Source organism: Chaetodon auriga, chromosome 15 (assembly GCF_051107435.1).
Source record: "Chaetodon auriga isolate fChaAug3 chromosome 15, fChaAug3.hap1, whole genome shotgun sequence".
NCBI classification, from domain to species: domain Eukaryota; kingdom Metazoa; phylum Chordata; class Actinopteri; order Chaetodontiformes; family Chaetodontidae; genus Chaetodon; species Chaetodon auriga.
Window position 1 is genome coordinate 15,138,309 of NC_135088.1, and position 12,994 is coordinate 15,151,302.

General features: G+C 42.2%; 3 protein-coding genes across 6 annotated transcripts; 2 read left to right on the forward strand and 1 right to left on the reverse strand.

The window, feature by feature from the left end:
• The first annotated feature begins 436 nt into the window (after positions 1–436).
• Positions 437–2,440, forward strand: LOC143332967 (transmembrane 4 L6 family member 1-like). The gene is made up of 5 exons (XM_076750852.1): positions 437–680; positions 1,023–1,088; positions 1,442–1,575; positions 1,654–1,849; positions 2,005–2,440. Exons 1-5 carry the CDS (start codon positions 504–506, stop codon positions 2,011–2,013), a joined length of 582 nt encoding a protein of 193 aa, XP_076606967.1. The 5' UTR covers positions 437–503; the 3' UTR covers positions 2,014–2,440.
• A 1,244-nt stretch (positions 2,441–3,684) lies between these two features.
• On the forward strand, positions 3,685–5,651 carry tm4sf21a (transmembrane 4 L six family member 21a). Its single transcript, XM_076751105.1, has 5 exons — positions 3,685–3,861; positions 4,217–4,282; positions 5,075–5,208; positions 5,282–5,468; positions 5,581–5,651. The coding sequence occupies exons 1-5, from the start codon at positions 3,685–3,687 to the stop codon at positions 5,587–5,589; spliced, it is 573 nt and encodes a 190-aa protein (XP_076607220.1). The 3' UTR covers positions 5,590–5,651.
• Positions 5,652–5,956: 305 nt separating this feature from the next.
• On the reverse strand, positions 5,957–10,565 carry slc25a15b (solute carrier family 25 member 15b). Of its 4 annotated transcripts, XM_076749714.1 has the most exons (8): positions 10,475–10,535; positions 10,249–10,295; positions 9,150–9,250; positions 8,527–8,785; positions 8,291–8,428; positions 7,649–7,824; positions 7,259–7,417; positions 5,957–7,166 (listed from the first exon to the last, which is right to left on the reverse strand). In XM_076749714.1, exons 3-8 carry the CDS (start codon positions 9,202–9,204, stop codon positions 7,048–7,050), a joined length of 906 nt encoding a protein of 301 aa, XP_076605829.1. In that variant the 5' UTR covers positions 9,205–9,250; positions 10,249–10,295; positions 10,475–10,535; the 3' UTR covers positions 5,957–7,047. The 4 variants fall into 4 exon arrangements, with proteins under 4 accessions (XP_076605829.1, XP_076605827.1, XP_076605828.1 ...); XM_076749712.1 differs by having other exon boundaries at positions 10,249–10,565; XM_076749713.1 differs by having other exon boundaries at positions 9,150–9,246; positions 10,249–10,536.
• Between the last annotated feature and the right edge of the window lie 2,429 nt (positions 10,566–12,994).

Here is a 12,994-nt window from a genome sequence, read left to right on the forward strand (position 1 = left end):
TACCTTTTACCCATACAGCTCAGAGGTCAGAGCAGAGAAATAGATTTGCCAAACACTGCAGGTTTTACTTAAATAAGATAGTTTCCATGTTATTGCTTTTATCCCTAGTTTACCAGTTGTGAAGACAACTTGATTCTGAATTACATGAATTCAGAACAGGTGTTAAAACATGCATTGAGACAACACAGTCCAGAGTTAAAAGAGGTACAAAACACACAGTACTGATTTTCTCTGTACCCAAGTGCAAAGTGTACTGCATTAAAGCTACTCCAACAACTACAATTTGCACAAAAAAGCTATTTAAGTACACGTAACAACGCAAATGTAGCCGAAGTTAATCATCTGATTACACCTCCCCCACAGCCTCACCATCACTCTTAAGATTTAGCACTTCTCTCTTCTTTCGGTTCATGTGGGGGCTTCTCTGAAAAGAGGAAGGATTTGAGCAGAGACCTGGTGAACGGGAGGTTTCACAGCAGTTAGTTAGCATTCACTCTGACAACATGTGCATCACAAAATGCTCCCGTTGCATTTCTGCTACTCTGTACCCGCTAGTGCTCCTGTCCATCGTCTGTAACATAGTGCTGTTCTTTCCTGGAGGGAATGCCAAGTACGCTAAAGATGGACACATCACTGAGGAGGTGAAATACATGGGGGGAGTCATTGGAGGCGGTTTACTGGTGAGTGGTCTCTCCTCTAACCTGTTACTGAAGGGTGGGACTGCGGCCTAAAAGCTGCTGTAAACTTGTTTATGAAATATGTGCAGCCTCAGGTAAATCTGAAAAATGCTGGTTTTATACTGTTTATTGTTTGTTTTGTTGGTTTTTGGACTCTCCTGAGTCCTAATTTTGTGCATTTGTGCACGAAGCATTTGGCATTCCTCAAAACCTGACCAAAGGCTGACTTCTGTAAAGTTTCCCAAGTGCTGAATTGTTTCAGCCAAACTCATGAACTATTCTGAACGTGTTTTATACTGCTGACGCTGCATCTAACTCCCCGTCACCTAACGTATCCCATCACAGGTGTTGGTCCCAGCACTTTTCATCAGTCTGACTGGACAGCAGGGGTGCTGTGGAAATCGCTTTGGGGTGAGTCAGTCAAAGGTAGACATTTCAGGTGCTCAGAAGGAGAGAAAGGAAAGTTAAGATTATTTGTCAGTAATTATTTTTAAGGTAAAGAGGAACCGTCGCATTCAACTAAAGGCAAGTGCTGCATCACCGTTGCACAGCGTTTCGCTCCTCTTGAGGTGATAGATAAGACGATGCAGCATCATCAGCCACAGCACATTTCTCCTTTTCTTATTCAAAAAGAACATTTCTTTATGCATTCAAGATCTGCGCAACAGGAATGTGTTTAAACAGACACTGACATGAATCACCATCTGAAAATACTTCAACCATGTCAAACTTTGTGAGCTTTGCTGATCACTGAACCTCTGCAGATGTTCTTATCCATCCTACTGGCTGCAGTGGGAGTGGCCGGCGCCCTGTACAGTTTCATCGTGGCCCTGCTCGGTGTGGCTAATGGGCCACTCTGCAAACATAGCGGGGGATGGACGACACCTTTCAAAAAGAGGTGACAAACAGAACTTCCTGATGACATTAGTAAACACGGTGGAGCTCTGGTTATTCACGAGCCTCTTTCTTTACACAGTAACTGGAACTACCTGTCTGACGTCAAGTCGTGGAGGGAGTGCACCGAGCCGAAGAACGTGGTGATGTTCAACACTGGGCTGTTCGTCACGCTGATGGTAGCCAGCTGTGTGCAGGTGTTGCTCTGCGCTATTCAGATGATCAACGGCTTATTTGGCTGCCTGTGTGGAACCTCTCATGACAAAGAGGTGTTTAAGGTGAAGAGGTCACACTTCAGCTCTCTGTCTTGTATCGAATCCAGATTTTTCTCACAGAAATTGTGTCATTTGAGAATCTTTCCTTCAGTCCTCCACGTTTATTGTAATTGTTGTTTGTTTTTGTTTTTTTAACTCTTCTGTTTTTTTACTTACAGGAAGCATGAGTTAACCATTTGCAGTCCGACCACATTTGAGGAATTGACATGCTCTGTTTCGTCGTGATGCAACACATACCTGGAGTAAGTTCCCTGATGATAAGAGGCGAGCCCCAACTCTGACCACTTTAAGTCAAAGCTGAAACTTCTGCCGTTTTACTCTGCCTGTCATACCCTGTAGTGGCTGAAAGCTTATCTTTGCAGCTTAGCTTTGAAATAGCCTTCATTTTAACTGTGGGAGGATTTGTTGTCATCTTTTCTTTGTATTTCACCTGGTCTGACCTGCACTAGTTTATCTTTTGTCGGTACTTTTGCATGTTTTGAATTCAAAATCTTTATCTTTTGCTGTATTATTATCACCATGTAAAGCACGCTGAATTGCCCCAGTGTATGAAACGTACTATACAAATAAAGTTGCCTTGCTTTGTGCCCCGTGCTGGATGACTTCAAGTGGCGTTCCTGGCTGAATCTGCATAAAACCTTCTGTCGAAATTTTGGTCTCTGGTAACAGATGATCTTTTTTAAGCGTATTTGATTTGATTTGATTTGAATTTATTATCAAATCAGTGTTTCACATACATACAAAAACACAGCATTTAACCAAACAGTCTGCTTCAAGGGAGCTAAGGCTAAATCTGCCAACTGTGCCTTGATTGGTCTAAAATCTGGGTATAATGAGGCATAATTCAGGTGAGGAGAGAAAGAGAATAAAGTAAATAATCCTAAAGGAGTGATGGGGCCTTTTCCACACACTTTATTCCACCTGAAATCATGCATTGCTTCTGAGTTCTTTATGGGAAGAAGGGAACCCCAATTCATCAGCAGCATATTTAGAACCTTTATCTTATGAGGAACACTGCATCACCCTGCATGGCTAGAGGACAACACATGTTTTGGGAAGCATCACCTCTTCTTTTTTTTCAAATTTCACAGTTTTCTTTACTTTATTGTTACAATGCGGAAACAACCTCGGCCATCAGCTCACTAGAGAAAAATGCAGCCTGTCCCGTCAGTGTTGAACTCCACAGCGTGGTAATTTATCAGCGCTTTGCAGTCGATGTCAATGACTCATTGTTCTTGCTCTGCCATGCACACTGCCACAGGTGTAAAGTCCAACCATCCTGTGATCCTGCACTCACTATGTCAATACATGACCTGTATACTGTGTACAACAGGTGGAGCTGAAGATGTCTCACAGTGAATCTCAACACTCCCCACCACGTCAATCTGGAAGCAGCTTACAGTAACATGCAAGAAACTAGGATTTAACTACAATAAGCATGCTGGAGGCCTGATCAGCAAACACCCTACATAAGTGTATAATAGTCATGTGACCATCAGTGACATGTTTGACCTGAATGCATGTGCATCTTTAACCAAAAAAGTGTGCATCTACAAATTAATGATCGAGCACAACAACACAAGTGTTGTCCCTCAAAGATGTCACAGTATGAGTCACGTATACTTCAGCAGCCTATCCCAGGCTGTGTTTGTCCATGTTATCAGTTGGTCATTACACCTCCCACACCCTAAAATCACTCACCATATTCAGTTTCTGCTCCCAGCGCGAGGACATTTCCCTCTGTGACCTACTTCCAAGTGGAACTTCTCTCCGAAATCAGGAAGGATTTGAGTTAAAACTTGCGGAACAAAAGCTTTTTACAGCACTTATTTGACAACATGTGTACTGGAAAATGCTCCCTCTGCATTTCTGCTTCTCTGTACCCATTGGTACTCATATCCATCATCTGTAACATAGTGCTGTTCTTTCCTGATGGGGATGTCAAGTATGCCAGAGATGGACACATTACTGAGGAGGTGAAATACATGGGGGGGGTCATCGGAGGGGGTGTCATGGTGAGTTGTCTCTCCTCTAACCTGTTACTGAAGGGTGTGACTGTGGACTGTGGAGCTGCTGTGAATTCCTTTCTGAAATGATTCATGTGCAGCCTCAGAAAACTGTCAGTTAGATATGTAAAGCTAAAAAATACTAGTTTTGTGCTGTAGGCTTGCTGTGGACGTCATCTCTCATATGACACATGAAGCAAAGTTTGAAGAGGTTTTCCTCCCAGCTGACTAAAAGCTGACTTCTGCAATGTTTCTTCAAGTCTCATAACATATTCTACAAGCTTCATGTTATCAAGATAAAGTGAAAATGAGGAATTTTTTTAACTATACTGAGCTGAATATTAACTCATCCGTCCTGCTGTAGGTGCTGCTTCCTGCATTGTACATCCACTTGACCGGAACAAAGGGGTGCTGTGGGAATCGCTGTGGGGTGAGTGAGACGTTTCAGAGGCTGAGCTCAGCTGGCTTAAAATTAAACGATTAACAATATCAACCACACACACCAAATAGTCTATGTATGCAAACTAACACTTGTCCAGCTAAAGAAACAGAACATGATCAAACTTTATGAATCACCGAATCATAAAAAGTGTACTGTGTGGGTCTGCATCGCTAAACCGTGACCTGCTTTGGAAAGATAACATGCCCGGCAATAAATTCTGATAACATCAGAGCAGTACGTGCAGTACTTTTCTCCAAAAAGAATATTTAACAGTTCAGGATGTGCAAAAAGCTAGTTGAAATGTGCTCTCCAAATGCTCCGGATAAAAAAACGATCACATGTGACTTTTTAAAACACCAGTCAGGTTAGACATGCTAGTTTTGGTTATGATAGCACTGTCTGATGTCACATGTAGGTGTGGTAGGACGATAGCAGTAAATACAGTGTGATCCCGCACACAGAAAATGTCACCAAACTCTGATTTGCTGCAGGCTGAAACATGTTTCAGTATGTTGGGCTTAGTGTGTATTTCGTCTTGTGACTGTTGGCAAAAGCACAGTTTGACAGAATACATGTGAGGAATGTGAGAGGTGAAAGAAATGTCAGTGGACAACTGAGAGCCTGTTCCTCCTGAAACTCAGTACCTAATTTATCAGTTGTATGAAAAAATGTGAGGAGGAGGAGGAGGAGGAGGAGGAGGAAGAGAATGAACATGGGCGAGAATGCAGCGAGAAGAAAGAGAAATGTTTCTGACCTTTGCTTATCATTGAACTTCTGCAGATGTTCTTATCGATTGCATTCGCTGCAGTGGGTGTGCTCGGTGCCCTGTACAGTTTCGTTGTGGCAGTGCTCGGTTTGCAGTACGGACCCCTCTGCAAAGTTCTCGGGGTTTGGGTCACACCTTTTAAAAACAAGTGAGTAACGTTCTGATGACTTTTCTGAAGTTTCTGAGGTCCTGGTCATTCATAAAGCTGCTCCTCTGCACAGTGAGCAGAAATACCTAACTAACGACAAATTGTGGAACCTCTGCTCTGAGCCTGAGAACATTGTGCCGTTCAACATTGGATTGTTTGCTACTCTGGTGGCCACAAACAGTCTGCAGCTGATCCTCTGCGCCATTCAGATGATCAACGGGCTCTTTGGCTGCCTGTGTGGAACCTGCATCGAGAAAGGGGTGAGATGACGCTGAGCCTGAAATGAATAGGTGGAAATGAAAACACTCAGTTTACTGAGTTACATCAGACAATCTTAACATCCTCTGTCCTTGCCTGTTTATTTTTTTACAGCCACTGTGAGCCCATGACAGTTGATGGTGCCCCCTGCTGGAGGACTGATAGTATTCCTTGCAGCCTGTGCAAAAAATAGTGATTTCTTGTTTAACAGATTTTTATACTTTTATGTGTATTTCTTGATGCTTAACACAAAAATGTTTGCAATGTATTAAGAAATCTTGTGAAAATGGTACAGTGTTAGAAGTAAATCATGCTAATTATACAGTTAAAGTTAAATAAATTGGTTTTAAGCCACTGCTACATCTCTCTGTTGTATTACAATGTATTTGGCATTTGACAATTAAATTAGCCTGTGGCTTGATTAAAAAAAAAAAAAAAAAAAAAATCAAGAGACAGCCCGTCAAATGAAACACAGGACACAGTTATTCTTCAATGACACCTTTAATGTAGGTTGTATTACTACAGTGAATATCAGGGTTGATATCTATACAAACATTTCAAGCGTCATCTCGAGTTGTCAAGCAGTCTAAAATACCTACATTTCTCAATTAACACTAACGGAATATGAATGAGATTTCTCAACTGCCAACTGCTAAGCACTGGAAAAAAAAAAAGCCCTGCACATGAAACGCAGTGTGCAAATGGCACGCTGGATGAGGCAGTCGATGTTTTCTCATACACAAAGAAAAGGCAAAATGAAGTGATTTAAAAGGCAAAAGAACAGAAACTCGATGACAACAGGAGCAGAATATCACGTCAATACAAAAACAGTCAGTGTGACGGAAAATAAAATTAGATTCAAATTTAAAACACCTGCTGGCTGTGTTTGATGTTTCGAGACGGGTGAAACCTGTAAAACTTCAGATGATGCTGTCTGAAATATAAATGTTCCAGAACTGCATTTTTAATTTTTTTTATTTAAATTTTTTTGTCGCTTTACCTAAATAAACCAAAAATGAGGCCCATATTTAGCTGAGCATGATTCTAGAACTGAAAATGCAAGTCAGTGAATTAGTATATGCCACTTTACATCGATTTTGTGCTTTTGAGATAATCTCACAATGTAACGGAGTTCTTTTCTTACTCATGCGGCTGCACACGGAGCAAGTAAAGGATTTAAAATGGCAGAGAAACATATTTCTGTTGAGGTAGACACAAAACAAAAAACTGGAGTGTTGACAATTCCTCCTAAAGAGGCTGCTCAAGGTTTCTCAGTACTGTGCCGCACATGTGTCATATACATGTATGCATGTTGCACGTTGGCAGTATCACTTTTGGAGTGTTAAAAACAAGCAATATCTAAATCTAAAAAATATATTAATATGAGGGTTTCAACAATGTAAATACTGTCAGAGGTGTGAGAAATGGATTGTGGCAGTTTTTAGGTAAGTTCAACAAAAGCAGGAACTGGCAAAAACCAGGTCCCTCACATACCAAGCTTAAACTGGAGTCTGGATGAGGTTATATGGCTGTAATACACTCCCAGTTCACCGCTCCCTCGTTTGAGTGATGCATATTTTGTCAGTCAAACTGCTTCATCATGAGCTTCCGGCTGGCCTCGTAACCCAGGAACAGTGCTCCGTTAGCAGGGAAGGTGCGGACCATGGTGGGGGTAAGACCCGAGTAGAGCGCCCTCACACCTAAACAAAAGAAACGGCGGAGATTACAGTCTGCATAACCCGAGCACCAAACATCCCCGCCGAGACGATGAAACAAAGCCGACCCCGCCTACCTTCAGTGCGGCCGATGGTCATGAAGGTTTTGAAGAACCCTGCCTGCTTGCCTGTCATAGACATGACCTGGATCCGGGACTTGACACAGTCCATGGGATAGACCACCAGCCACAGGCACGCCCCCCCGAAACCACCGCTGAACACAATTGGAGCCACACCTTCAACACACACGGGAGCACCAGGTAGACGAGAACACAGGGAGGTGAACGCAGATTATACGAATGAAGAGGAAAACCTGTTTTAGATGGTTAATTCACAACTGCCAACAACTGTAACATTAGTGACTAAATTAAAAAAATCCCAACACAAATATACTGAATGACTCTCTCTCTTCCCTTTGATTCTGAGGAGCTGACACCAAAAGCTGACACACAAAATCCTGCCAGTACCTATGTCGTCTTTGTCACATTTCATGTAGTCAGCGAAGGTGCTGCGGCAGAGCTCATAGGCACCGAAGAAGCAGAAGTAACCAGGGACCTCTCTGGCGATGGTGGTGGTCAGGCCCTGGAAGAAGCCTTGTGGTCCCTCATTCCTCATAATGGATTTGACCACCGACCACACTGTGCTTCAGAAAGAGCATTATCACTTGTCATTGTGCCGCATATATTAACTAGCAAAACTGAAAGACAAGCAGAGGTTTGTGTGTTTGGTGGCTGGAGCTGCAGCAGAGCAGCGGGGGCACGGATGGAGATAGACGCGGGGATTATTTGCATATTCATTGATCTGTGCAGACTAAATGAAGGCAAAGGTATAGAGATATATCTAAGCCATTTTAAGGCATGAAGGGACTTTTTTTTCCAAGGGAAAAAACATGTAAATATGTAATCCTGATGAAAAGAGATCAGTTTTCAGGGGTTTAATCTGTGCATGAAAACAAACTTTAATTCAGTTTGTGTAGTGGTAGTTTAGCTGTATCAAATGAACAACTGAATCTCCTGCATATGAGCCAATTTGCAATCAGAACTTTTGAGTAATGTAAGAGCAAATGTACAGTATCATCCAAAACCGTGTGACTTTTTAAACCCACTTACTTCTGGCTCCTTGCTATCTTTCCTGATGCCTCCATCTCATACATGGCTTGCAGCCGACACTTGACAAGCTCAGTGGGGCAGAGTACCAGCGAGGAGAAGATGGACGCTACGGAGCCAGCACAGGCTTTGTGCATGTCACTAAAACAGAGAGAAGGATAAACAGTTCCAGCTCCTGCACGCATTCTCAGGGCAAAGATGTCAACAAGGAGGACGGCTCGGTATAATCCTCACCCTACCTCAGCACGGCGTCGCTGTGCAGTCCGGCCATGATGCGGATGACCTGCTGGCAGAAGCCGTAGCTCATGAAAAGCACAGAGTTCTCGGCGATGTTGGCCATCAGTGCCGGCGTGGTGCCCTGGTAGAGGCCCCGCAGACCCACTAGTTTGTAGGTGGACACGATGCAGTGGATGAAACCCCGGTACAGTGTAGGAAAGGTCTGCATCTTGACTTTTGCTGTGTCCAGAGGCTGCCCACTGAAGACACACGCAGCTCCCCCTTGCGGAGAGAAAGCAAGAAAAACGTCAAGAATCTGACCAAAAAACAGAGTACGGTTGTGATACGAACTACAAGAAAAAAGTCCACGTTTGCTCGCAACATATGTGCTGTGAAGAGAGATAAGAATCAGAGAGGGCTTCACTCCACTGAACAGTATAAACGGTCAATGGAAGCACAGAGATAAACGAGCCGGAAAAACACAGGAGTCATCAAAATCTCCTGCTACGTTAGACACTGCTCAGCTGTTGTTTGGCAAAGCAGCAGAAAAGCAGCGTGATTACTCCAAACAGATGAAAAACTGCTAAAACTGCAAACTGTAATACTGTTTGTTTACTGACTCTGAGAGACAAAGCACTGTAGTCACCTATGGCTCCTGCAGAGAGGTCAATAACAGCCTGGACCACCGGGTGTGGGGCCATGGTGTCTCAGAAGTCGTCAGAAGAGGTGTCTCTTTCTCACAGCTACCTGGATTAAAATTAAATAAATACATAAAATAAACGACACTTAATTCACTCACAACATACACTGCTACGTCTTGTCAGAGTACTTTATTTACTGTAAACATACAAAGAATATAATCAGCCATTTGTTTCTTCAAATGCTGAGTGTGAGACAGTGATTATGTGTGTGTGTGTGTGTGTGTGTGTGTGTGTGTGTGTGTGTGTGTGTCAGCAGAGGAATCAGAGGCCAGGACAGACAGCAGCAGCAGCAGATGGGTTATAAAGTTCACTCCAATAAAACCTGCCCTTATTTATGGCAACGGTAATTATTTACAGTCAGGTAAGAATGGGCTTGTGTGGAGACAGTCATGAATGATAAAATGCAAGGGCAGAAGAGCATTTCGCAGCACAAAAGGCAGGTTTGTATGAACAGAAACTGGAGGTGTCTTTCTCAATGAAGGACAAAAGCATAGTTTAATTAAACAGTCTGTGTCCTCTCAGTCTATCCACTCTAATGACCCTCAGGACTGTTATGTTGGCAATGTATTCGTTATATTGTTGTTGTCTACAACTACTCTTACTTTTACTAAACTACACTATGAGCAGTATTTCTACTTTTCGGTACAGTGTGACGTTCCTTCCATTGCTGATGTAACACGAAGTACTCTCAGTCCTGTCTGCATGTGTGTAACACACGCTAACCACCAGGGGGCGACAAATGCTTTTCTTTGTACAGACATAAAACAATTAATAAATATCAAAGCGACCGGGGGACACTTTCACTGTCGGTTACTGGCAAAAATTAAGAGTAACCAGTTAAAAGGTCAAACGGTGTTTTCTTTGAACCGGTAACTTCGGTCGCAACAACAGGTACCAGCAGCCATTAGCAATACTCGTACGTTAAGTAAGTAACGTCAGCTGGAAACCCTGGAAAGTTACTGTTTTCTGTGTGTTAAATGTTAGATGTGTACGTGTAAAAGCTAAAGCGAAAAAAACGGGTAGAAATTAGTTCTGCATACAAACCTTACAGGGGAGAGACGGGTTCAACTCGGAGCATCAAAGTGTCGCTGCTGCTGAGGTAACGTTAAAGTCCGTGTGTCACACATAATATGACCAACAGTAACGTTGACCGAGTGAGCTGCTGACCGAAGCTAACATCGTCCACAAGTGAGCACATGATAACTTACACCACCAGGTCAAACATCCACAGTTTATCTTTACGTTATCTCATTTGCAACATGTAACGTACCCCTCTGGTTACTCACTGCGGTCAATGAATGGGGTCGACCATCAGTGGCAATGATGTGGAGGAGAAAGCTAGGGGTTGTTTCATGAAGTCCGAGATGCGGAGAAATGAAGAGCTCTCACTCTGGCTAAAATTCCGGATACAACAGCCATGACGTGAACCGAAACTTCACATATCCACTCATTCTGCTCTGAGCACTGGACTTACTAATGGTTACGATGCAAGTGAATTTATGTAAGTCGCTTGAAGAAATAGGTTTTCCAAAAATTGCACATCTACTAAAAAAAAACAACATTATACGTCAGTTAGAAAATAATGTAGCGTCCGTTACATCAAATTTAAAATACACATTTATGATATAGACTCTTTTTTTTGTAGTGAGCCGGAGTCATCTTCGCAATTTAAAATCTATGATATGAAGCCGCATGAGCGTTAAAGCTTCCGGTTTACATTCTTTCTTGTTTTTCAAAATAAACCCATCGACGGTAGAGTGACAGTACAGCACCCCCTGCTGGTTGTTAAAAAAAACAACGACAGACAAGTTATTCGAGGTGTTCTGTGTTTTTCCCACCTCGAAACCAAGGACAGAATGTTGTAAACCAGGTTTGTTGGTATGTTGCTCTTACAATTTTGTAACTTTTGCAAGCTTTTCAAGACGCCTGCTGCATCGGTCTTTTATAATCCAGTCTTTGAAAGATAATATATTTGGATGAGCCTAAGCATCGTGCGTGTGTATCATTAGTGTGCACGCAGGTTAAGAACTTTAGAACATTTTCTATTCATTAAAATAACACATTTAGAGCAGCGTGTGTCTGTGTCCTTTCTTGTTTAGCAACAATCAGACCTGAAAATAAGACCCAAATTTTGGAGCAGAGCAACAAGCACAAAGATAAGTAGAATAACACAGTTCACTTGTGTAATAATTTTAGAGTTCACTTCATTCCAAATAGATACAACACTGTGTGCTTTTAAAGGAATTAAATTGAATAACTTCTGTCTGGATCAGGATAAACAACAGGACATTTTAGAAAGCATCTTTCCATTGTGATGTGTCACTATATTCAGTGTTTCTGAGTTATAGGTCACTGTGCAGATCTGATGCAGTCTCTTTTACAAAAAGGCCAAAATATCACACCCAGCCCTGTTTAACATTCTCATAAACCTGGCAAAAGCACTCTTGAAATATTTAGCCAACTAGTACATCAGACATAATCCAAACATCAAATTTGTATAAATAGAAGAAGTTGCCAGAACGTGCTGTTCTCGATCAGAGGCACCCTTGGAGTTCTGCTTTGTGCATAATTACCCTGCCTATCTTTAGGGCTGTCTGAAAGTGCTTCTCCTCCCCTCTCTCCTGAACAGCAGCACAGAACCTCCATTAAACTCAATCCTGCATGTGCTCAGTCAGTCATGGTGGCCAGTGTTTCAAACTCTTCTGCAGCATTGCTGTATAAGACCACAGTAACATCAGCAGCTTCCTGAATCTTGTGCATACTCTCTCTTTGCCATTTACTAAACAAAGAGATGAGTGAACTGCACTCATTGTACTCAGAGTAAACATTTATTAAAAGCTCAGTACTCCACAGTTGGACATGACATCACCTGCAGTTTTTTTTTTTGTCATGTTAAACTTAAGGTGCACACTTTCTGTGGATGCCGTGTTTTCGGAGCCGACGGGAGGTTAAAAGTGTCCAACTCCAGATCTCTGGTTTGACTGTGTGTAATTGGTGTTATCATTTTCATTTGGGATCATCATTGAAGTAGAAAACTATGAACCAGGTTATTTAAAGGTGCTAGTAAAGAATAGGCCTTCCTCACAGCATGCACAACACCAGGACCCTGAGACCGAAGCAGCTGAATGGAATTCAGCCACCATTATTTACACCTGCTTTTCCTCCTGTGATGCGTCAACATGTCTTCAGTGAAAAAGGCCTGTTGAAGGAGTGAATGCGAGCAGCCTTGGAAAAGATTCTGTTCGATAAATGTTGTATTGATCAAGATGTGTGAGCGTAGCCTGCAGATACGATGTGTTGATGGACCCAATAAAAAGTGGAAGCTGCGTAATTTTAACATGTCACCAGTTTGATAGAAACTTCAGAGAGGGAAGTGTCGAATGGACGATTTCAGAAACGGCAGCTGACCTTGTGTGGTGTGAATGAGTGGCTGACAAAGGTCAAGACAGCGAATCAATGAAAATCCTTTCCCATCATACACTTATTACGACCTCTGCTGGGGCTGTGTCCCTCCCACACTGACAACCTGTGGAGCAAGTTTAATGCAACCAGCAAACATTTGCCTTGTTGAATATACAGTATATGAGTCAGCATTTAAAATTTCAAAAAGTTTAGATGAAAAAAGTTGTTTAATCTTTGTCAGGTTTATTAGCTTTTTTTCACACTTTGTGTTTTTCGCTCTGTTAACTCCCACAAGATTCTTCTGAATGTTTAAATGTGATTTCCTTTATCTTACTCATTTTCATTATTTAATAAGTTTAGACTTTTCTTTGGTTTCTGTGTTGTGTTT